Source organism: Giraffa tippelskirchi, chromosome 9 (genome assembly GCF_054371585.1).
Source record: "Giraffa tippelskirchi isolate mGirTip1 chromosome 9, T2T-mGirTip1v1.2.pri, whole genome shotgun sequence".
In the NCBI taxonomy this organism is placed as follows: domain Eukaryota; kingdom Metazoa; phylum Chordata; class Mammalia; order Artiodactyla; family Giraffidae; genus Giraffa; species Giraffa tippelskirchi.
This window is the reverse complement of record NC_137283.1, coordinates 49,296,824-49,320,537: the sequence shown is the minus strand read 5'-3', so window position 1 is coordinate 49,320,537 and position 23,714 is coordinate 49,296,824. Positions and strand designations below refer to the sequence as shown.

Genomic DNA, 23,714 nt, shown 5'->3' with positions numbered 1-23,714 from the left:
TTCTCCATCTTCACCAAGAGAGGGAAGATAGGCACACACAGACCCTGTGCTGGAGCCCTATAGACACATATTACTCTGCGTGTCCCAGGCCTGAGGTCTTCACTGAGAATAATCACAAGAGATGCCTTACACCCAAGAGGTGAGAAGCAGTCGCCCACTTCCAAGTGTGTAACTGCTACCGGTAAGAAGGACACCACACTGGCATCTTTAGAGAACTTACTCTGCAGCATAAATAAAGACCCTCTGAACTAAGCCAGGGTCATGCAAACCTGAGCATTTCCTTTTGATATGACCCAAATGCATGGTCCGCAAATGGTACTGCCTTGGAGGAAGTACCAAAGCAGTTCAGAGAAATATTAAGTCATCTAAAAAACTGTTTACGGGCAACAGTGCTAAACACAACGCAAAAGAAGAAGCTAAGGTTTTATTGCCTCATACGGCTGTGGCTAAGATGCTAAAAACTGTTTAAATGATGAAAAGCTAAAAGACAAAAATATTTTAAAAAGTCAGTGTTACCTGATCAAGATTTTTGAAAAGAAGAATATCTTTGCAAGCTTCCTGAAGTCTGCACCGCTGTTGATCAGTTTTAGGATGAATCACCTGTCAATCCAAAGAAAACAAGGGAAATTTTTATATTCTACTTTAAAATATTACTTAACTTACAAATTAGAATATTTCTTTCCCCTAAAAAATGGGAAAAATTAAGAGCACATTTATCATAATTTTAATTTTATACAAATACCAAGCAGTACCCTGATTGTGGACAGGCAACGGGATGGAGGTATGGCTGGCAGCTATCCACTGGGAGCCCCAGAGTCCCCATTCGTAAAGCAGAAGGTTACACATTCATTCACTCAACAAACATTTGCATCAACTAGGTGCCAGGCACCATCTCATCTCTGGGGACAGGGCAGTGAACACAAGACACAAACACCTGCTCTCACCATCAATAAATACATGAAGTATGGTAGAGAGTGACAGGGCTAAGGAGAAAAATCAGGGGTGAAGGGTGATTCAAAGTGTGAGTGTACACTCAGGCATGTGTCCAGATGAGGCCTGAGAAGGTGACATTTGTGTCAAGAGCCTAAGGAACCGAGGACAACCTGAGGGAGTGAGCCATGTGGACATCTCTGTGAAGAAGACCTCCGGCAGAAGGAACAGCAAATGAAAACAATATGCTGGGTGAACAGCATGTTTGAGAAAAACCAGGAGACAGGTGTGACTGACAAGGAGCGAGGGGGAAAGATCGGGAAGAGACCTGGTTTGGGGGTTAGGTGGAGGGCAATGTAAATCACAGAACTGGAACTTTTCTCTAGTGACATGGGGGCAATCTCAGGGTTCTGACTGAGGAAGGAATGAGATCTGACTGATGATTTTAAAGGCTCAAGTTGGTTCCTAAGTGAAGAACAGCCTTGAGGGACACAAGAGCAGAAGCCAGGAAGCGTCTGTGATTATCCTAGTGTTAAAATGGTGGTGATTAAGACCAAGGTGGTAGCCATGGAAGTGTTGAGAAGTACTGGAATTTTGGATATGATCTGAAGACTGGGCCCATTGGATTTGCTGAAAAATTGAATGCGGGTATAAAAAATTAAGAGGAGCTGAGGGTGACCTTAAAATTGTGGACCTGAGCAACAGGAAGGATGGAGCTGCCATTTAGTCAGCTGGGGAAGACTGTGGGTGAAAAAGAATGTCTCAGTGGAAATCATCAGGAGCTCAGTGTAAGCTGTCTATTGAAATCTAAATGGGGATGACAAGTAAACAACTACTATATAAGCTGGAGTTCAAACATCAACAAACTTAGCAATATTAGTGGTGCCTACAAAATCAGAGTTGCCATAGAATTAAATGAGCTGATACAGGCAGTGTTTAAAATAGAACCTGGCATTCAGTAGGTGCTCAAAAATTATTACTACCACCACTAACACTACAGATAGTAAATACATGTTTTTTGAACTAAAAAAGAATTATTTCCCAGCATCACTGTTATAATTGAAAAACCTATTAAGCGCCATCCTAAGTATTGTCTTCACCCTAAAAAATCTACATCACTTAATTTAGACCAGAAATAACAGATGTCAAAAGTGCTAAGTAATTTAAATTTATAATATTAAATAGTCAGTTGAAAAAGTTTTAACTTTTAAGAGTCTTTTCAAAATTTTATAACGTCAAGAATGAAAAATTTAAAAACCTACATGTCTATTATATTCACACAATGGTAGCATTTTATTATTAGAATAGTTCAGAAATCTTTCCTAGTCTGCTCACCTTAAGGCATATTTGAAAGATCATTAAAGTTTCTTTATAACATCAATCTTTTTAAAAAGATGGTTCAAATTTGCTTTATAAAAGTAACTTGTTAATTATATAAAAGTTTAAAAATCTGAGTTTTTAAAAAAGCAACCCCCAAATCAACTGTAGTCCTGCAATAACTACTGTTAAAATCTGGGATGTATCCTTCCAGGCATAAATCTTTGTAAAATAAGTAAACAAGTAAATAGGTATGAAGATGGATAGATATTTTAAATTTTTTTTATATTATAAAATGCTGTATAAAATGTACCTCAAATTTACATCATTCCATGTCATTAAACCCAGTCTTGTACCATCATTTCCAATGGCTTCAGATTTTCTTGATTTGAGTGTGCCATAATTTAGCCCCTGGAGACCCCTGTTTTAGTTCATTTATGTTGCTTCCATCTTTCACTATTATAATACTGCAATAACCTCCTTAGAAAGGATCCTTAGGAAGGATCCAGCTGGTAGGCATGAATTCTCCTGCAGGTAATTGCTGAGTCAGTTGGCTTGACTAAGTGTAAAGCTGACAGCTACAGCTAGGCACCCCTTCTTACCATATCCTCAACCAATCTTGCTTCCTATTCTTCTTAATAATTGTCAATCTGTTAGATAAAAGACGGTATCTTGCTGAGATTTTAATCTGTATTTATTTTAAATATTAGCATGATTAGACTTGGTATATAGAGGAGAAGGGGAGGGAGTGGGGACTGAAATTATTCTACCTAACACCTTTGCTGCAGTTCTTACCCTTGGATCAGTATCTTCCTCTTCCTCATCAGGGTTATAGGTCTCAGCACAGACTAAAGTTGGAGAGAAAAAAGTAAAGAGAAAAATCAATACAACAGATGTGTATTTTACTGGAAAATAGGAAGTAAACACAATTTCCTTTTGCTCACTGTTTTCTAAAGCTATAATGAACTTTGCAACCCTTTCCTTCAGTTAACAAATATACTAAATACCTAGTAATGCCAGGCATTCTGTTAGTGATGAAAAGTCAGCTATCTAGGGATTGGTAGTCCAAATAGGAGAGAAACCATAAAAAACATCATCTACTAAATTCTATGGTAGTGGCAAGCATAAGCAAGGAAGGATAAGGTGTCTCTACTGAGCTATGAAGCAGGAACAGAAAATCACCAAGTAAAATACACGCAATATAGACATATGGATATGGAATTGGAATAATCACTAAAAAAATAAAAATATCTCAACCTCATTATGTATTAGAATGACTTGAAAGAATTTTAACAAAACAAATATAACACTATTTGTCAGGCTCTGTTATAAATACATACAATATTATATAATTTAAAGCCAACTTGGTTTTCTTTGTAGGTAATCTGTGTTTGCACCAGTGGGCTGCAGGACTTGTCTTTATCATAATTCAAAGATTTAAAAAATGTTAACCAAAAAAAAAGATGCTAACCAAACAATTGTTTACAATATCAGAATATCATAAATGATGTAAGTATGCATTTGAATAATTCAGCTATGGGAAAGACTGAGAAAGAAAGATCCCCATAGGCTAATAAGCAGTCAGTTCTATGGGAAAAAAGGCAAAAAAAGGAGGTGAAGAATACACTATTAATATACATAGCAGACTGTTCTTCCATACAGAAGGACTTCCATGAGAAAGAAGGAGAGCTAAAAATGGTAGGGAGAGGGAATAAATAAGTATGAATATATATATATATATATACATAAGAGAGAGATATACACACACACATACACAAAAGTGAAAGTGAAAGTCACTCAGTTGTGTCCGACTCTTTGCGACCCCACGGACTATACAGTCCATGGAATTCTCCAGGCCAGAATACTGGAGTGGGTAGCTTTTCCCTTCTCCAGGGGATCCTTCCCAACCCAGGGATTGAACCCAGGTCTCCCACACTGCATTTTTTACCAGCTTAGCCAGCAGGAAAGCCCATACAAAAAATTCTAATGTATTTATTTTTCCAAAAGGAAACAAGAGGAGTATAAACCAAAAAGTAATAAAATTGTTTCCTAGAAGGTAGGCAGAAACAAAAAAGGGACAGGGTAGGGAAAGGAATGAACTTCTCTAAGAACAAAAGTTTATATAGTTTTGACATTTAAGCCCTGTTAAAATGTTTTAAATATTTTTAAAAATAAATTTGATAAGGATGGAGGGACCTGAAAATTGGATACAAAGAGAAACAAATGAACCTAACCATATATCAGGTTGATAATATAACCACAGAAAAGGAAAGAAGAATGATTTTAAGTAGCTTCTGCACATAATATTCTGACCATCCACCCTCAGTGGGATGTATCCAATGATAAAACAGAATTGATGTTGGCAGTGGTACAATAATTCCAAAACTCCTCTGTGTACTACCGTTGTGAGTAAATAAATATACACATAGTTTTTCATGGGAGAAAAGGGGGATATTAATACAAATACAGAACACAAGATGAGTTAGAATTGGAGATGTCAATACAAGTCATGCTTTTAAAATCTCACCTTTAGGGATGACAATAGCAGATACAATGAATTATGTAGTGAATAAAAGAGTTAGTGTACTCACAAAACTATTTTGCCAGGAATGTCTAGATGTGATCACTGGTGTTACCCAGAAAGCAACAAACCTGTTCCTTCTTCATAATAGCTTTAGTATAGGTCATTATAGCTAAGGAAAAGTTTCTCTCCTAAAAAATAGTCCATTATTTGCAATAACTGTGTGACCTGGCTTGGTTTACTTCAAATCTCCACCTTCTCTTCTGCACACTGGAGCTAACAATAGTGCTTCCCCTCTGAGGACTATTGTAAGGATTCAAGTAAACAAGTGCCTGGCACACAGTAAGGAGGCAGTAAATGTCAACTCGTTGAACTACTGCTACTATCACGTTTCATTTGTTCTGGTTTTCTGGAACTTTAATTACCATTATCTTTATTCTATTCTCTATCCGAGCTCTTTCAACAATTGTCCTTTCTTCAAGGTTGTCTTGTATTACAGATTTTGCCCTTAAAAATTTTACTTCTCTTGCCCTCTCATGCGACTACGCCAAAGCCGTTGATTGTGTGGATCACAACAAACTGTGGAAAATTCTTAAAGAAATGGGAATGCCAGACCACCTGACCTGCCTCCTGAGAAATCTTTACGCAGGTCAAGAAGCAACAGTTAGAACCAGACATGGAATAATGGACTGGTTCCAAATTGGGAAAGGAGTATGTTGAGGCTGTATGTTGTCACCCTGGTTGTTTAACTTATATGCAGAGTATATCATGTGAAATGCTGGGGTGGATGAAGCAAAACTGGAATCAAGATTGCTGGGAGAAATATTAATAACCTCAGATATACAGATGATACCACCCTTATGGCAGAAAGTGAAGAGGAATTAGAGAGCCTCTTGATAAAAGGGAAAGAGGAGAGTGAAAAAGCTGGCTTAAAACTCAGCATTCAAAAAACCAAGATCATGGCATCTGGACCCATCACTTCATGGCAAATAGATGGATAAATGATGGAAACAGTGAGAGACTTTATTTTTGGGGGCTCCAAAATCACTGCAGATGGTGATTGCAGCCATGAAATTAAGAGACGCTTGCTCCTTGGAAGAAAAGCTATGATCAACCTAGACAGCATATTAAAAAGCAAAGACATTACTTCGTCAACAAAGGTCTGTCTAATCAAAGCTATGGTTTTTCCAGTGGTCATGTATGGATGTGAGAGTTGGACTATAAAGAAAGTTGAGCGCCGAAGAATTGATGCTTTTGAACTGTGGTGTTGGAGAAGACTCTTGAGAGGCCCTTGGACTGCAAGATCAAACCAGTCAATCCTAAAGGAAATTAACCGATGCTGAAGCTGAAGCTCCAATATTTTGGCCACCTGATGTGAAGAACTGACTCACTGGAAAAGACCCTGATGCTGATAAAGACAGAAGGCAGAAGAAGGGGACAACAGAGGACAAGACTGTTGGATAGCATCACCAACTCGATGGACATAAGTCTGAACAAACTCCAGGAGATGGTGAAGGACAGGGAAGCCTGGCATGCTGTAGTCCATGGGGTTGCAAAGAGTCGAGCACGACTGAGCAACTGAACAACAAATCAGCATTTTGTAGTGGACCCTTCTAATCTTCATTCCTCTTATATCCTTAATCCACCAAGTTCATTCATAAGCTTTATATTGTTTGTTAGGATTTACATCTTATTTGTGAGCAGGCAAGGAATAAAACTGGTTCTTGACCCTACACTCCATTCTTCTGTATCATGGCTAAAAAACTCTATGTATCTACAATGAAGGGATGAGATGATACATACCACTCTCAATTCCTGATTTCTTAGAGACATTTACTCACTGCAGTGCTGGTCTAGCTGCCCTCCAGCTTCCTCCTCCTCACTGATTTTCTGAACTAATGGAATACCTGAGAAACGGTAACTCCCCACATGACCTATAGAGAGGATGCAGCCTATAGGTGTGGAGCACGCCTTCTGTGCTGTAATGCCATCAATACTCTGCCTAAGAGGAACCCAGCATCCTGAAGTAGACGGAGAAAAACGCGGGAGACGGGAGTAAGAGGACAGACATCATTCTAATCCCTAAAACAGCATCAGGTAATGTTCTGTACAGAGCGCTGCCCGACCCCTGGTAGCACAGGCTTTTGGAGCTGAGCCAGGGAAGGCATGGAATATAGATAACGACTCCCTATCTTTTGCCAAGCCGTTCCTGTTTCCACAAGGAAACAAGTTTATCTCGGGTCTGCCCTAAAGATTAAGGCAGACACGTTCCTCAGTTCTTAGATGTTACTGCTGTCATTTTTCACGTTTTCATAGGTATTTGGGTAGGGGGCTGAGGAAGCTGTGTTGAAGGCAGCTCATCAGACACCGAGTTCAACTACAAACCTCTTGGTTCTCCGTGCTCTTGATTAACGCTGTCGTTGTCAGCCAAGTTTTCTAAACTAGAAATTTGGAACTCACCATTACTGGCTTCTTTCCACCTGTTACGCAATGAATGCATCAAATTCTGCCTCAGAAATAGTCTCATATTTGACCTTTATTCAGTCTACCCTAATTGTTACTCCTTGGTCCAGGATTTCAAAATGTCTTCTTTGAAAAATGCATTTAAAAAACCCTCATTTTGGAGATAGGTGGGTACATGGGCATTATTATACTAACTTTCTCTACTTTTGCATATGCATGGAAATTTTTCATTTAAAAAGTTGAAAATAATAAGTCTTTAATGATGAGAATGACAGGATTTTACTGATAATGAGACTTAGTCTTGAGCTTGCTTATTTTCAGGCTTGCTTTTCTTCTGATTTTGGAGGAAAGTACTGTGGCAACTTAGCTCATTTTTGTATTTTTAGACACTAATGTAACTGAGGCAATAAATGTTACATCTTGAAGTCTTAAGACACAGCACTATGATTTAAACAAAAGCAGTTACTTTCATTAAAATTATTAATATGTTTCTATTTGCGGAAAATGGAGAAGGAAGTGGTAACCCACTCCAGTATTCTTGCCTGGGAAATCCTCTGGACAGAGAAGCCTGGTGGGCTACAGTCTATGGGGTCGCAAAGAGTTGGACATGACTGAGCACATACACACATTAGTGGAAAACAACGTATCTTTATTTATTTATTTTTTAACTGGTTTGGATGTTTTCACTTTTCTTTTGAACATCAGACTCAGCTCCTTTTTCTTCTTCCTCTGTTTACCTCAACCTCTCTACTTCTTTCTGGTCCTGATCCCAAATTACTTTTCTCATTTTCCATATAAAAATCTATTTTTAGGTCTCTGTGATTGTTGTCCCTTATGGTTCTAAATATCAGGAAGCTTATCTCAGTGTACAAGTTACCTGGGGAGTCCCAGGGTCAGTGTGATCCCCTCTGCAGCCTCAAGAACTACACTGAATGTCATGAGATGCTCAAGACCCACTGAAGATGAAGGCTAAAGAGCAACCCAGCCCCTCACTTGAGGGAATTAATTTTGCCACCACTGTCCAGCAGATGTCACTAGTTAGTAGTAGGGAGCTGTACAAAGTAATAGTAGATTATCCAGCACAATTTCCTCCTCTAGATTTTAACTGCTGCTTTCTTCATCCATTCCATTCCAGTCCCCTATAATGACCGACTCAATGGACATGGGTTTGGGTAGACTCCGGGAGTTGGTGATGGACAGAGAGGCCTGGCGTGCTGCAATTCATGGGGTCGCAAAGAGTCGGACACGACTGACCGACTGAACTGAACTTCTTCATCCAGAAATGTGAATCACTAAAATGTATTTGTGAGAGAAAACTGCTTCATTTCTACCAAGCCTGGTCACTGGCTTCAGGCCCTAGGCTGTCTTGCTGGTTCCCGTGAAGAGTTGATACAGCCTGGTATACTAGAGAGCTAGGGTTGCCATAACAAAACACTACTGACTGGGTGCCTTTTTAAACAGCAGTGATCTATAAAACGAAAGGTTTTTGTTTTTCCTTTTTTAAGTTTTTAAATTAACAGAATCAAACTAAACGTTTCAAACTCAAGGACAGTCAACGCTAATCTAGGACGAATTCAAGAAATCTGCCTTTGAAGAATTTATGGACTGTCTCCAATTGATGTATTCATCACTTGATGTAGAGGGGCTGTTCTGCTAGAACGCAGGATTTGGAGGCTGCAGTTTTTCAATCCCAGTACTTTGCAGGGGAGAGGCAGCATCAAAGAGGGGAGGGCCCCCTCTCTGAAGCTAGACACACTACAGTCTGAGAGTGGATCCATCATTCCACACTCACTATTTCTCTACGTCCCCAGTCCTCGGTCTCTTCAGCGGTATGAGGGTATAACAAGGCTAGAACCATGCTAAAGGGTTAATAATAGGAGGAGACATTTAAACACCAGGCCTGGCTCACAGGAGACACTCAAGAACTGCGAGCTCTCCTCTGCTGCTTTACCTTCTGGATTATTATTCAGTCAGACATCCTGAGTCGTTGAATTCTCTTCTGCTTTGTCTGACAAAGCACGTGTACTCACACAAATAGTTTAGCTGAGATCCTTGGATCACATCAGGAGCTTATTCCCTAACTCTCTTTCCAATTTATTTTATTAAAAAAAATGTTTTTCCTTTGGCGGTACCTCACAGCACATGCAGATCTTCCCTGACCAGGGGTCAAACCCATGCCCTCTGCAGTGGAAGCAGAGTCTTAACCACTGGACTACCAGAGAAGCTCCTCCAATTTTATCTCCGCTCCTACGGCCAGAGCAGCTGGGTCCCATTTATTCTCCTTCAAGTCTTTAGACATTCTTCTATCTAGAATGCATCCTTCTTAGTACTAGCCCAAGAGTAACCATATTTTTCAACTTCCAGTGCAATTTCTGCCTCCCTCCAAGAAGCGCTTCTTGGTTTTTTTTCTGCCTACAGTAATTTTTCTTCCTGATTCCTGATCTTTCCTTTGTTCCTTCCATCTATCCATCCATCCATATTTACCGACACTGTTCCAAATGTTAACTATACACCAGTGAACAAAACAGATGAAATTCCCTGCCTGACTGGTGTTTATACCCTTGCATAGTGAACTAGATGGTAAACAGGATAAGTAAGTTAAAAGAGGAAGGGCACTAAGGAGAAAATAAAGTAGGGAGATAGGTTGTGTTTGTGTGCTGGGGAGGGGCGAGGATTTTAGATAGGCCTTATATAAGGCCTGAGAAGGTATCCTTCAAATGAAGGTCTGAAGAATGTGAACGAGCAATCCACAAAGGTAGCTTTGGTGAGATATGGGAACAAAAGTCTGACTAGAATGGGCTCAAGAGAGAACAGAAGAGAAACTGGAAGTATGTATGGACCACTCTTTCAAGAGGTTTTGCTATAAAGTTAGGCAGAGAGCAAGAGTGGTAGCTGGAGAGGGAAGAGTGATTTGTAGCAGTTTTATTTTAAGAAGGGAGAGCCAATGATATGCTGCTGACAAAAACCAGCTGAAGGATGAAGATTATGCAGGGTAAAGAAGAGGTAACTGCTGGAAAGATGAAGGGTTGAGATCTAGTGTACAGGTGGACAACTGGACTCACAGGCAGGTGGGGAAGGACAGATGTGGTGGGAGTCTATGGAAATTCTCTTCTATTATTTCTGTTTCTTTAGTTAAATTGAGACGATTATCTGCTAGGAATAGGAACGGGAGGAGGTGTTATAGGTTTGGGGAGAAAGAAGGTATGAAAGACTTACCTAGGAGAACAAGAGAGTGAAAGAAGTATAGAAACAGTATGATTGTGGTCACCAAAAGCGTACTAGAGGTTAATGATCATGAACTGAGGGTAAGATCAGTCAGCAGGGCTGCGTGTTTTCCCTCCACCAAGTACAGATGCGGTGCAGAGACAGAATATGTGGAGAATGGGTTTAACCAGAGTGTGGCTTAGCCAAGCAAATATAAAAGGAAAAGAGAACTGAGGCAAGTGGTTATAATCACTGATCAAGAAATTTAGTAAAGAGGAATGGAGAACGAATGAAAAGGAGACAGGATCAGTGAGTTGTGAGAGCTGGAGGAGGACAGCAAAGGAGCTGTTAGAAGAGAGCAGGCAGTGGTGGGAGACCTGGATCACTGATTGAGAACATGGAGAGTTGCGATGCTGGTCCTACCACAGTATAACCACGGCAGTGAGCGGCTGAAGTAGGTGGAAGACCAGAACCCTGGAGGAGAAGAAGTCAAGGAATGGAAGGACCAGACACTTACAGGATTATCTATGTGGAAAGAAGAAGGAACCTGGGGGTTATTAGAGGACTAAAACAAGGAGGGGCGGTGGCTGGGAGAATATAATGTGAGGTTTGAGGCTGAGGACTTAAGGGAGGAGAGAGAGAGAGAGGTCTAGAAGCAACAGGGAGGAACAACAGAGACATTCACACATCTGCTATCAGTGTTACAAGGAAAGTGAAGGAGAAGTGAGCCTTCAGGGCAAGCCAAGCTTCAGCTAGATCAGGAAAATGAAGACCGAACTCAGAGTATGGGCTAAGAAATTCAGGGGATTTAGCTGAAGACTGAGCAAGAGTTCCAGAGGGTATAAGAATGGGTACTTAGGGATGGGAAGGTTAGTACTTAGGAATTAAGCTATCTTTGGGCATTTTATCACCTTGACTGTTTCAAGTTATGTAACCTCTGCTTTGCCCCAGTTTCCCCACCTGTATAATGGGGTAATCATAGCATGTAACTCATAGTGTTAGTGTGAGGATTATATTCAACAACACAAGACAGGCATTTAGGAAGACCTTAAAAATGTGTACCAAATACACAGCCTGCACTCAAAAACCATTAGCTCTTGCTAACAAGCTATTTTCTCTGCTGCATAATCATTTTTGGTTTTGTTAAGAATTCTTTATTTTCATTTAACATTTGAGTGATATTAACAAGTTTTAACTTTTCAATAAGACTGTAAGAGCTAAGGGTGAGGGATAATATCAAGCACTTGTCTGAGTTCTGCAGAGTTCAAGGACTGAACCACACTGACAAAGAGCCTACGCAGCAATTCATCTGTGACCCTCTGTGACCTCTGGAGGAGGTGTCACTGCACTCTCCATTTCCCAGGCCTGTCCCACAGATGTCAACAGCTATTATTATGAAACTTTGGGTAAAACGAGGTGCAGGGAAGAACAGAAATGGGAGATAGCAGCTCATAAGTCTCATACTAGCCTTAATTCCTACTCTATTTCCTCTCCATAAATGACTTTTTTTTGGTTGCACCTCGAGGCATATGGGATCTTAGTCCCTTTTCATCCCCAACCAGGGATCAAACCTGTGCCCCCTGCAGTGGAAGCTCAGTCCTAACCACTGGACCACCAGGGAATTCCTATCTCTGTAAATGACTTTTTATAGGAAGCAACATTCTTCCATCTCCTTTCAACAAACTTTGGTGTAACAGCCTTAGCAAAAACTTTCTGAAAACATAAATGAGCAGATTCTCTCAAAGAAAAGGACTGAGGAGTAGAAAAGAGATTTGGAGTCTAACTAGATGTTAGGTCACATGACAATGTAAAATAAAGAAACTTTCCCAAACAAGGGGATATGAAAGAATGACAGGACACACACAGCTCACATAGCAATTTTGAAACACATTAACATCCCAACTGTACGACCAAATAAACTAGATATATTCAGAAGCTCAGCATTTTAATTATAAGAAAAACTTTCAGAAAACATATTTATCAGCTCTACGAAAAAATAAGGATCTTCTCAGCTTAAGAACAATCATGAAATAAAGAGAGATGTATATAGTTGATACATATTTACTGAGTACCTGCTGTGTTCCAGGAAGTATTCAAGGTACCAGTCACAGATCAAAATTTTTGAGTCAATAAAAAAGAGCAAAATTAAATTATCTAGATCACAACAGTTAAATGGGAAAAGTATTATTAAACTAGTCGCACATAAAACAATAAAAATAGACTTCCTGTATTTGGAAAATATTCATTTTTTGTTAATAATCAAAGGAATGCCAAATAAAACAATCTGAGGCACTATTTTACTTCTAAATTAAAGGAGTACATTTGTAAGTCAAGAATATAAAAATATATTTAAAAAAATAAATGAAAGGAATCAGCACTGCCTATATATTAGTGAGACAGAGGTGAAGGACAGGTCTTGGCAGGGGGTCTTTCTCCCTGTAGCCTATTTTCTAGACTGTCTCTTGAAAGTAGTACAAAGAAGAAGCCAAAGCAATGCTCAGTGTCTGACTAGAGACTGCTACTCCCAGCGCTACAACTGAGGAAGTAATATAAGGGGCTCAACAACGTGAGCAAGAAGTTAATGACTGACTTCCCTGATGGTTCAGTGGTTAAGAATCCGCCTGCCAATGCAGGAGACACGGATTCAATCTCTGCTCTGGGAAGATCGCACATGCCAAGCCCATGCTCCACAACTATTGAGCCCAGGCTCCAGAGCCTACAAACTGCCACTACTGAAGGTCTCGCGCCCTAGAGCCTGTGCCTCACAAGAGAGACCACCACAATGAGAGGCCCGTGCACAACGCAGAGTAGCCCCCTCGCCTCAACTAGAGAAAGCCCATGGGCAGCAACAAAGACCCAGCACAGCCAAAAAATAAAAACAAATAAACCTTAAAAAAAATTAATGGCAAGCATAATCTAGAATGCCAGAAATAGTAATATGAAAAGTTGTTTTTAGAAGCCATAATTATGAACATGGAAGAATATCAATGACATAAAAGAGACAAACTTACTATAGTAATCTAAAAATAAGCACATATATATTTAAAACAAAATGAAACAGAACAAAGGCATCACAGGTAATTCTGATAATGTTCTATAATGCTATCAACTTACCTTTTTATTAAAAAGATGAACTTATTTTTATTTAAGATAATCCCATCTTAAAACAGCATTTTAGTAGTATGTTATGAAAAAGAATACATACCTGATACTCGCCGATCAAATCTGCCAGGAATTGGAACTGCAAAACAAAAAAAAACCCAACATTTAGTCATCATTATGTCACACAACCCCATCTTTGTTTCCCCTTTTTGTAAAGATCTTTCACAGCAGAACCAGGAAACTCAATACCAAGTGGTGGGTCAATTCATATTCTTCCATCATCAAACACAGACAGTGGTTCAACATGATTACATAAAGACAACATAAAGAATATATATATGTCTTTGAAAACAAACTCTTTACAGCTTTAACATGAGTGGCAATTTTATTTCTGCTCACATTCAAGTTCCACCTAATTTGTATCACACCAGATGAGTAAGAAGTCTAAATTTACTGGTAATGTCACAATATCAAGCATTTAAATTTTCTTCTTTCAAAAATAATTACATGACCTGCTGCTGCTGCTAAGTCGCTTCAGTCGTGTCCGATTCTGTGCGACCCCATAGACGGCAGCCCACCAGGCTCCGCCATCCCCGGGATTCTCCAGGCAAGAATACTGGAGTGGGTTGCCATTTCCTTCTCCAGTGCACGAAAGGGAAAAGTGAAAGTTAAGTCGCTCAGCCGTGTCCGACTCTTGGCGACCTCATGGACTGTAGCCTACCAGGCTCCTCCATCCATGGGATTTTCCAGGCAAGAGTACTGGAGTGGGGTGCCATTGCCTTCTCCGACATGACCTGCTAACTAATAGTATTTACATTTCCTTTTAAAATAATTTAATGAGTATTACACTAAAATAAAAAAATGAACCATTAAGTTATACTCTCCTTCAATATGGATGGGTTTTCTCTACCCATGGTCAGTGAATTAATTAGAAAAATGTATCACATGTCTTTAAGTTAAAAAAAATTTTTCTTTTTGCTAATTTTTCCTGCTTCTCACCTATCATTCCTTGTGTTTGATGGTTATATGAATTCCTACTTCTGAACTATATCATTTGAACAAGGTGGGTTTTTCTATCTTCGAAGATTAATCGGATTAATTTTATTTTAAAAATATGCCTTATAAGTCTCCAAAAAACAGAAATTTGAGGGTTACTGAAAAAGAAATTGAAGATGGCTCTGCGAGCCAAACTCTAATGCAAAGTTTCTGAAACAAATATACACCCAGGAAGGAGGGAAATGCTCATCTTAATAGGATTAGAATTATCATTTTGCATAGCACAGGGTCAAAGGTATGTTACTGGAACAAACAGGCAAATAATCAAAAGAAAATCCCAGTGGTTCCTGAAAGTACCTACAATAGCCTGTCACTACTTCCTCAATAAAAGAATGGATTAAAAATATAAACAGAGTACCTAGTACATGCCATGCAGTGTAGTAGACAATTTAGAAAACATTAGTGAATAAAATAAAGATCCCTGATTTTATGAAGCTTGAGGGATGTGGGAGAGTTGCCTTTGATCATTTAAAAATACAAGTCTCATCACTCAGGTAAACAGATGAAAATACACCAGCATTAGCTCTCAATCCAGGTCTCATGGGGTTTCCATAATTAAAACTCCACCAAATATTAGTATACAACCTGAAATTATAAAGCACACAGTGAAACAATTTAGCATGGGTGTTATCAGGGGATACCTCAAAGGGATAGATAGAAAAATTATAGACCTATCATAAAATAAGAACTGTATTTTTAAAACAAAGACATAAAGAAGGAATCAAAATTTTTAAACGTGAACTTAAAATCACTACTTCCAACTATCATGCAAAAAAAAAGACAAAATCTTTTTTGCAATACAGGCGTACCTCAAGAAACAAGAAAAAAATCAAATAAATCAACTAACTCTACACCTGAAGCAACTAGAGAAGGAAGAAATGAAAATCCCCAGGGTCAGTAGAAGGAAAGAAATCTTAAAAATTAGGGCAGAAATAAATGCAAAAGAAACAAAAGAGACCATAGCAAAAATCAACAAAACTAAAAGCTGGTTTTTTGAGAAGATAAACAAAATTGACAAGCCATTAGCCAGACTCATCAAGAAACAACGGGAGAAGAATCAGATCAACAAAATTAGAAATGAAAATGGAGAGATCACAACAGACTCCACAGAAATACAAAGGATCATAAGAGACCACTACCAACAGCTATATGCCAATAAAATGGACAACTTGGAAGAAATGGACAAATTCTTAGAAAAGTATAACTTTCCAAAACTGAACCAGGAAGAAATAGAAGATCTTAACAGACCCATCACAAGCACGGAAATCGAAACTGTAATCAGAAATCTTCCAGCAAACAAAAGCCCAGGACCAGACGGCTTCACAGCGGAATTCTACCAAAAATTTAGAGAAGAGCTAACACCTATCCTACTCAAACTCTTCCAGAAAATTGCAGAAGATGGTAAACTTCCAAACTCATTCTATGAGGCCACCATCACCCTAATTCCAAAACCAGACAAAGATGTCACAAAAAAGGAAAACTACAGGCCAATATCACTGATGAACATAGATGCAAAAATCCTTAATAAAATTCTAGCAAACAGAATCCAACATCATATTAAAAAGATCATACATCATGACCAAGTGGGCTTTATCCCAGGAATGCAAGGTTTTTTTAACATCCGCAAATCAATCAATGTAATACACCACATTAACAAATTGAAAGAAAAAAACCATATGGTTATCTCAATAGATGCAGAAAAAGCCTTTGACAAAATTCAGCATCCATTTATGATAAAAACCCTCCAGAAAGCAGGAATAGAAGGAACATATCTCAACATAATAAAAGCTATATATGACAAACCCACAGCAAACATTATCCTCAATGGTGAAAAATTGAAAGCATTTCCCCTAAAGTCAGGAACAAGGCAAGGATGCCCACTCTCACCACTACTATTCAACATAGTTTTGGAAGTTTTGGCCACAGCAATCAGAGCTGAAAAAGAAATAAAAGGAATACAGATAGGAAAAGAAGAAGTAAAACTCTCACTGTTTGCAGATGACATGATCCTCTACATAGAAAACCCTAAAGACTCTACTAGAAAATTACTAGAGTTGATCAATGAATATAGTAAAGTTGCAGGATATAAAATTAACACACAGAAATCCCTTGCATTCCTATACTCCAAGAATGAGAAAACAGAAAGAGAAATTAAGGAAACAATACCATTCACCATTGCAACAAAAACAATAAAATACTTAGGAATATATCTACCTAAAGAAACAAAAGACTTATATATAGAAAACTATAAAACACTGATGAAAGAAATCAAAGAGGACACAAACAGATGGAGAAATATACCGTGTTCATGGATTGGAAGAATTAATATAGTGAAAATGAGTATACTACCCAAAGCAATCTATAGATTCAATGCAATCCCTATCAAGCTACCAATGGTATTTTTCACAGAACTAGAACAAATCATCTCACAATTTGTATGGAAATATAAGAAACCTCGAATAGCCAAAGCAATCTTGAGGAAGAAGAATGGAACTGGAGGAATCAACCTGCCTGACTTCAGGCTCTACTACAAAGCCACAGTCATCAAGACAGTATGGTACTGGCACAAAGATAGAAATATAGATCAATGGAACAAAATAGAAAGCCCAGAAATAAACCCACGCACATATGGACACCTTATCTTCGACAAAGGAGGCAAGAATATACAATGGAGAAAAGACAATCTCTTTAACAAGTGGTGCTGGGAAAACTGGTCAACCACTTGTAAAAGAATGAAACTAGAACACTTCCTAACACCGTACACAAAAATAAACTCAAAATGGATTAAAGATCTAAACGTAAGACCAGAAACTATAAAACTCCTAGAGGAAAACATAGGCAAAACACTCTCCGACATAAATCACAGCAGGATCCTCCATGACCCACCTCCCAGAATATTGGAAATAAAAGCAAAAATAAACAAATGGGACCTAATTAAAATTAAAAGCTTTTGCACAACAAAGGAAACTATAAGCAAGGTGAAAAGACAGCCTTCAGAATGGGAGAAAATAATAGCAAACGAAGCAACAGACAAACAATTAATCTCAAAAATATACAAGCAACTTCTGCAGCTGAATTCCAGAAAAATAAACGACCCAATCAAAAAATGGGCCAAAGAACTAAACAGACATTTCTCCAAAGAAGACATACAGATGGCTAACAAACACATGAAAAGATGCTCAACATCACTCATTATTAGAGAAATGCAAATCAAAACCACAATGAGGTATCATTTCACACCAGTCAGAATGGCTGCTATCCAAAAGTTTACAAGCAATAAATGCTGGAGAGGGTGTGGAGAAAAGGGAACCCTCTTACACTGTTGGTGGGAATGCAAACTAGTACAGCCACTATGGAGAACAGTGTGGAGATTCCTTAAAAAACTGGGAATAGAACTGCCATATGACCCAGCAATCCCACTGCTGGGCATATACACCGAGGAAACCAGAATTGAAAGAGACGCGTGTACCCCAATGTTCATTGCAGCACTGTTTACAATAGCCAGGACATGGAAGCAACCTAGATGTCCATCAGCAGACGAATGGATAAGGAAGCTGTGGTACATATACACGATGGAATATTACTCAGCCATTAAAAAAAATACATTTGAATCGGTTCTACTGAGATGGATGAAACTGGAGCCCATTATACAGAGTGAAGTAAGCCAGAAAGAAAAACAACAATACAGTATACTAATGCATATATATGGAATTTGAAAGATGGTAGAGACACAGATGCATGGAACAATTTTATGGACTCTGAGGGAGAAGGTGAGGGTGGGACGTTCTGGGAGAATAGCATTGAAACATGTATATTATCGTATGTGAAACAGAACACCATTCCATGTTCGATGCATGAGACAAGGGCTCAGGGCCGGGGCAATGGGATGACCCAGAGGGATGGGATGGGGAGGGAGGTGGGTGGGGGGTCCAGGAAGGGGAACACATGTAAACCCATGGCTGATTCATGTCAATGTATGGCAAAAACTATTACAATATTGTAAAGTAATTAGCCCCCAACTAAAATAAATAAATTTATTAAAAAAAAAAAAAAAGAAAAAAAGAAAAAAAAAAATAAATGGAAGGAAGAAGCAAAGCAGATGAAGCTATTTGCAAACACTTAGCCCTCTGGCTACTAGCTCTATTATTGTGAAATGTAATACAACCATTTTCAGAATTGAAGCTGAAATAGAACTATGGACATCAAGGACCCATCAGCAAGCAGTTGACAAGAACAAGCAAAGCTCTGTTTTCAAAACTTGAATACACAAAATTAAAATTGTTTAAATAGCATTTCTCATTTCCGACATCCTTCAGAATAGAGCAATTATTTTAGTAAACATTGTGAATGTAAAATGCTCCTTTAAGTCATATACTGGGCCTACCTTCCACATGCATTTAAATTGTTTTGTTTTGTTTTACTGAATCACTCTTAAGTAGCTTCCTTAACAGCTGATCATCTCAGAACTGAAAAGAAATATATAATCAGCAAAGAGAAATTTACATAATTATTAGGACAGAAATCAACAAGAATGATCTTTCTGTTAAAGCTGTCAACTTTAAAATAAACCATTTCCATCTAAAACATGATGCCAAAAGTGTTAAATAATGGATGATGTTCATAGAATGTTACTCTTCCCAACTGAATGTTTTGTATTTTCCAAGAAAATAAACCATAAATTAAAAAAAAAATAAAATAAAATTCCTAAAGCATTCCCACTAACTGAAAGAGTTCAAAAGTGTTAAAAAAAAAATTGACTTGCAGTGTAAAATGTAATTAAAAACAGAGACTTAAGGCATTTAGCTTGAATGGATGACTGTGTGGATGAAAAGGTAAACAAAATGGGCCCAGACATGCTGCCTGATAAATCTGTGTTATTTCATTTTAAATTAGTACACATCTTAAAAACTTTTATAGGGTCAGAGGAAACAGCCGCAGTTGGAAGAAGATAACAATGCCAAGGCACACAGAAGATGCAGTCAATAACTACAGCAGTCAGAGACCACCCATTCTAATTTCACCACTGCTTAGAGAGCTCAAAACACAGCAGATCAGACTTTATGTGAATCCAAGTATTCAACCAGTGTAAATCTGAGAAAATCTTCCAGCAGAAAACAATGCCTAAAATGCTCTCCTTTCCTATCATAAACAAATATTGATAGGGAGTAGGAAAACTTAAAATTCAGGTTATCTGATCTGAAAACATGTGCCTCAAAAATATTAACAAATGCAGTCTCAATGGAAACTAAAAATCATTATTACTGATTAAATGAACTTCTAAACACAGACATACTCTGAAAATTAAAACATGGTTCTTTGAGAAGGTAGAATATTTTATGTGGTAAATATTAAGAACATCTGGAGAATCTGAAAACATTTCCCAAAGTCTCTCTTAAATTGAAACATGATAGACAAGATAACAGAATTTCTCATGGCAGGAAATGGCACAAAAGCCTGGAGAACAAAACCCAAGCATGATTAGGGCAGGGCAGAGCCCTATAGCTCAGACGGTAAAGAATCTACCTGTAATGCCGGAGGCCTGGGTTCAATCCCTGGGTTGGGAAGATCCTCTGGAGAAGGGAATGGCAACCCACTCCACTATTCTTGCCAGGAAAATCCCATGGACAGAAGAGCCTGGCAGGCTGCGGTCAGTGGGGTCGCAAAGAGTTGGACTGAGCACAACCCAACGAGGGTTCTGAGAACCGATCAGTAAACTATAGGACTCACTGTCGGTTCACAATTAGGAAAAAAGAGAAGAGAAGGAAAAGAGAAAGTATCTTCCACGAGTTCACACACAAATTAATTCTGCTTTCTCTGAGGGTCAGAAGAGGGAAAGAACGCTGCTATCCTTTCTTCACTTTTTCTTTCTGTAGAATCTTGTGCTGGTTGAACAAGGTACATGGTCATTGAAGTTTAGAGCAAAAACTCCAACAGTATGTTTGCCCTGGTATGGTAGTTTCTGCCAGTACCTGTGACTACATGATGATAATGAAGTCCATCCCATTGAGCTATTTCTCTAGTCTGTCCAACATCTGATATCCATCTTTCCACAATTTACCCACAGAGAACTCCTATCAGACCCTGCTAGGGCCTCTAGCTATATAATACACGTAAATACTTTCCTTCAACATCAAACTTCCCAAATGAGCTGTTTTGTGAACCGACCACTTTTTTTTTGAGGCTTTTGCAACCTGGCTTCCAACTATTATTAAAGTAGCCTCTTCTAAAATCACAATTTTCCTCTATATTATTCTTTTGTATTGATTATTTCCTCTATCCTTGAGCTAAATAAAAATCATTCAATACTGGTTGGTGCCAAATACATATTCATTCATTCAACAAATAATTACTGAGCCCTTCTATGACAAGCACTGTGCGATCTAGCAGGAAAATATGAATAAAAGTGATTCAGATATGGCTCCTGCCCACAAAGATCTTGAAAGTGAAAGTCACTCAATCGTGTCCAACTCTTTGCGATCCCATGGACTACACAGTCCAAAGAATTCTCCAGGCCAGAATACTGGAGTGGGTAGCCTTTCCCTTCTCCAGGGGATCTTCCCAACCCAGGGATCGAACCCTGGGATCGAACCCAGGTGCCCTGCATTGCAGGCAGAGTCTTTACCAGCTGAGCACAAGGGAGGCCCAACAAAGATCTTAGGAGCTATCTAAAAGTAACCAAGAATTATCATCAAAATGATATGATATCTATTGATACTACAACAAAGGCAAGTACAGAGTGCTCTGTGAGCACATAGGAAGAGTGCCTACAGAAAGCCCAGGAAGGTCTGGGTCTATAGAGTCAGGTCTAAGCATGGTTGGGGTGGAAGCTGAGTGAACTTAGGATTTGGGGAAATGAAAGACATATGATATGGCATGAGCAACGTGGGAAAGGAACACACAGATGAGGGAGAAGAGGTGAGCAAGGGTCATTTTGGAAGCCATCCTGTGGCAGAGCCATATTCAGAAGTAATAAACTATAGTTATTTCTGTGTCTTTTCTTTTTTGTTCAGCTGGGGGAGAAGAGCAGGAACAAAGATTTAACCTGATAAAGATTTCCTTGGATGTGACTGCAAAACCCAGAAGGGAATATATAGAGAAGAGTGACCAAGCCTTAATGAGAGATGAAGTACCAGTTGAGAAGAGGAAAGAAAGGATTCCCTATTCCAATACTAAGGAGTGGCAGGAAAGTCTTCTAGTATCAAATATCCGTCCCTTTGCTCCACTGATTCCCCACCCGAGGGCTCTCTACTTCCCCACAGTCTTGAACACCTGTAAAACCAATGGAAAGAGGATGGGGGTTCAGACACCCCCAGACAAGGTGGAGTTGGAGAGAACCACTTGGAAATGATCCTTGTGAGTGGATCAGCTGTGGACACAGCATTTCTGTTCAGTATGAAGAAACTGGAGCAAAGGGAGTCATCACAGACTGGATTTTATAAAGATCACTCTTGACTGCAGCTGGTGGAAGGAGGCAGTGCACTGGTCAGATGTGTGGCTGCAGACAGAAGGAAAATAAAAGGAGTCTAGAGATTTACAGAAGATTAAAATCTATAATGTTTAGTGATAAATTCAATGTTTGCTCCATAACAACATCAACTGAAGTTATACACCTACAATTATAAAAGAAAAAGTATTCAATATGTGCTTCATTCAATCTATAAACAAGGGTGCTGTCATGGATCCCCAAGTTATAAAATGTCAGAGTGGAAAAGTATTTATGAATTCATCTAATCTGGTCATGGCAAGCAAGTTTCATCTCACATGACAACTCTAATTGATGTCACGGGTCCACCTGAATCATCCTGACTCCTTCCTTTCTTTCATTACTCACATCTGCTTCATTAATAATTCCATCTGTTCTCCCACCCACTTTGTTTCTTGAATCAGTCTACCTTTCTCCATATCCACCCTAGCCTGAAGGGCATCATTTCTTGCCAGGATGATTGCAACAGCCTCCAAACCTGTCTTCCCACAGCCCATTTTGCTCTACATCAATCTATTACCCACACAGTCATCAGAGTGATCTCAAAATTTTGGAAGAAAATCTGGCAGTTTCTGTCAAAATTTTTACTGTGACCTGCCTTTGACCTAGCAATAATTCCACTTCTAGGAATATGTTTTATATATGTATATAAAATACTATATGTAATACTATAATCACTATAGTATTGTAGGTAATAGAAAAACTGAAAAGTTGTCTAGAAAAAGAAGTTAAGGAAATACTAGTATAGCTAGAGTATGAACTTCTATGCAGACATTAAAATTTAGGGTGCCACAGACCTACATGAACTGCCAGGGAGACTTTCAAGACAGATATACTGTTAAGCAAAAAAAAAGTTTGACAATCATTATATGGAATAATCCTAATTTTCTAAGAATCTTGTCATCAAAGTTTAACATGTCCCAAATTTAAAAGCCAATTAGTACTATAAGACTATAACGAAGAAAACATCATCAATAAAACAGAGCCCTCTTCTACTCCATCTCTCCCTACTTGCAATTCCTGCTCCCCAGGGGCAACTGCATCAACTCTTTTAGCTATTTCTCCTGAGATTTATTTTACCTTAACACACTTACACTATGAATTCTATGTGTTTTAATTACCCTTTGACTTTCAACTCTGGAAAAGAATAGGAAAAGGCTTGCAAAGTAGCAGGACAGGATGACCTGGATCCCTAACCTCATGAAGCTCCCTGTCCTACTGGTCCTGAACTTCAGGCTGCCGATTTTTTGCCACTTACAGACAAACCTTATCTTTTTGAAACTGAAGTACAGTTGCTTTATAATATTACATTAGTTTCAGCTGTATAATGGGCTTCCCTTGTGGCTCAGCTGGTGAAGAATCCGCCTGCAAAGTGGGAGACCTGGGTTTGATCCCTGGGTTGGGAAGATCCCCTGGAGAAGGGAAAGGTTACCCACTGCAGTATTCTGGCCTGGAGAATTCCATGGACTCACAGAGTTGGACACGACTGAGCGACTTGCACTTTCAGCTGTATAACACCACAATGATTCAATAAATTTTATAGACTATATCCATTTAAAGTTACTGCAAAACATTGGCTATATTTCTCGTGCCACACATTACATCCTCGTTATCTTATTTACTTTATACCTAGTAGTC

The 23,714-nt window shown here is 38.8% G+C and overlaps 1 protein-coding gene across 4 annotated transcripts in view; it reads right to left on the bottom strand.

Annotated features, from left to right (window-relative positions):
* The window catches only part of PRKAR2A (protein kinase cAMP-dependent type II regulatory subunit alpha), a 72,475-nt gene that overhangs the window by 29,241 nt on the left and 19,520 nt on the right, over positions 1–23,714 (bottom strand). For 3 of the 4 annotated variants that reach the window (XR_014064187.1, XM_081525610.1, XM_081525611.1), the window contains exons 2-4: positions 13,641–13,676; positions 3,043–3,095; positions 517–600 (exon numbers count right to left, since the gene is read on the bottom strand). Coding sequence is in view for 3 of the 4 variants with exons in the window: in XM_081525610.1 (XP_081381736.1) it covers positions 517–600; positions 3,043–3,095; positions 13,641–13,676 (173 nt within the window). In the remaining variant the exon portion in view is untranslated. The remainder of the gene's footprint in view (positions 1–516; positions 601–3,042; positions 3,096–13,640; positions 13,677–23,714) is intronic. The other variant, XM_081525612.1, reaches the window with a different exon arrangement.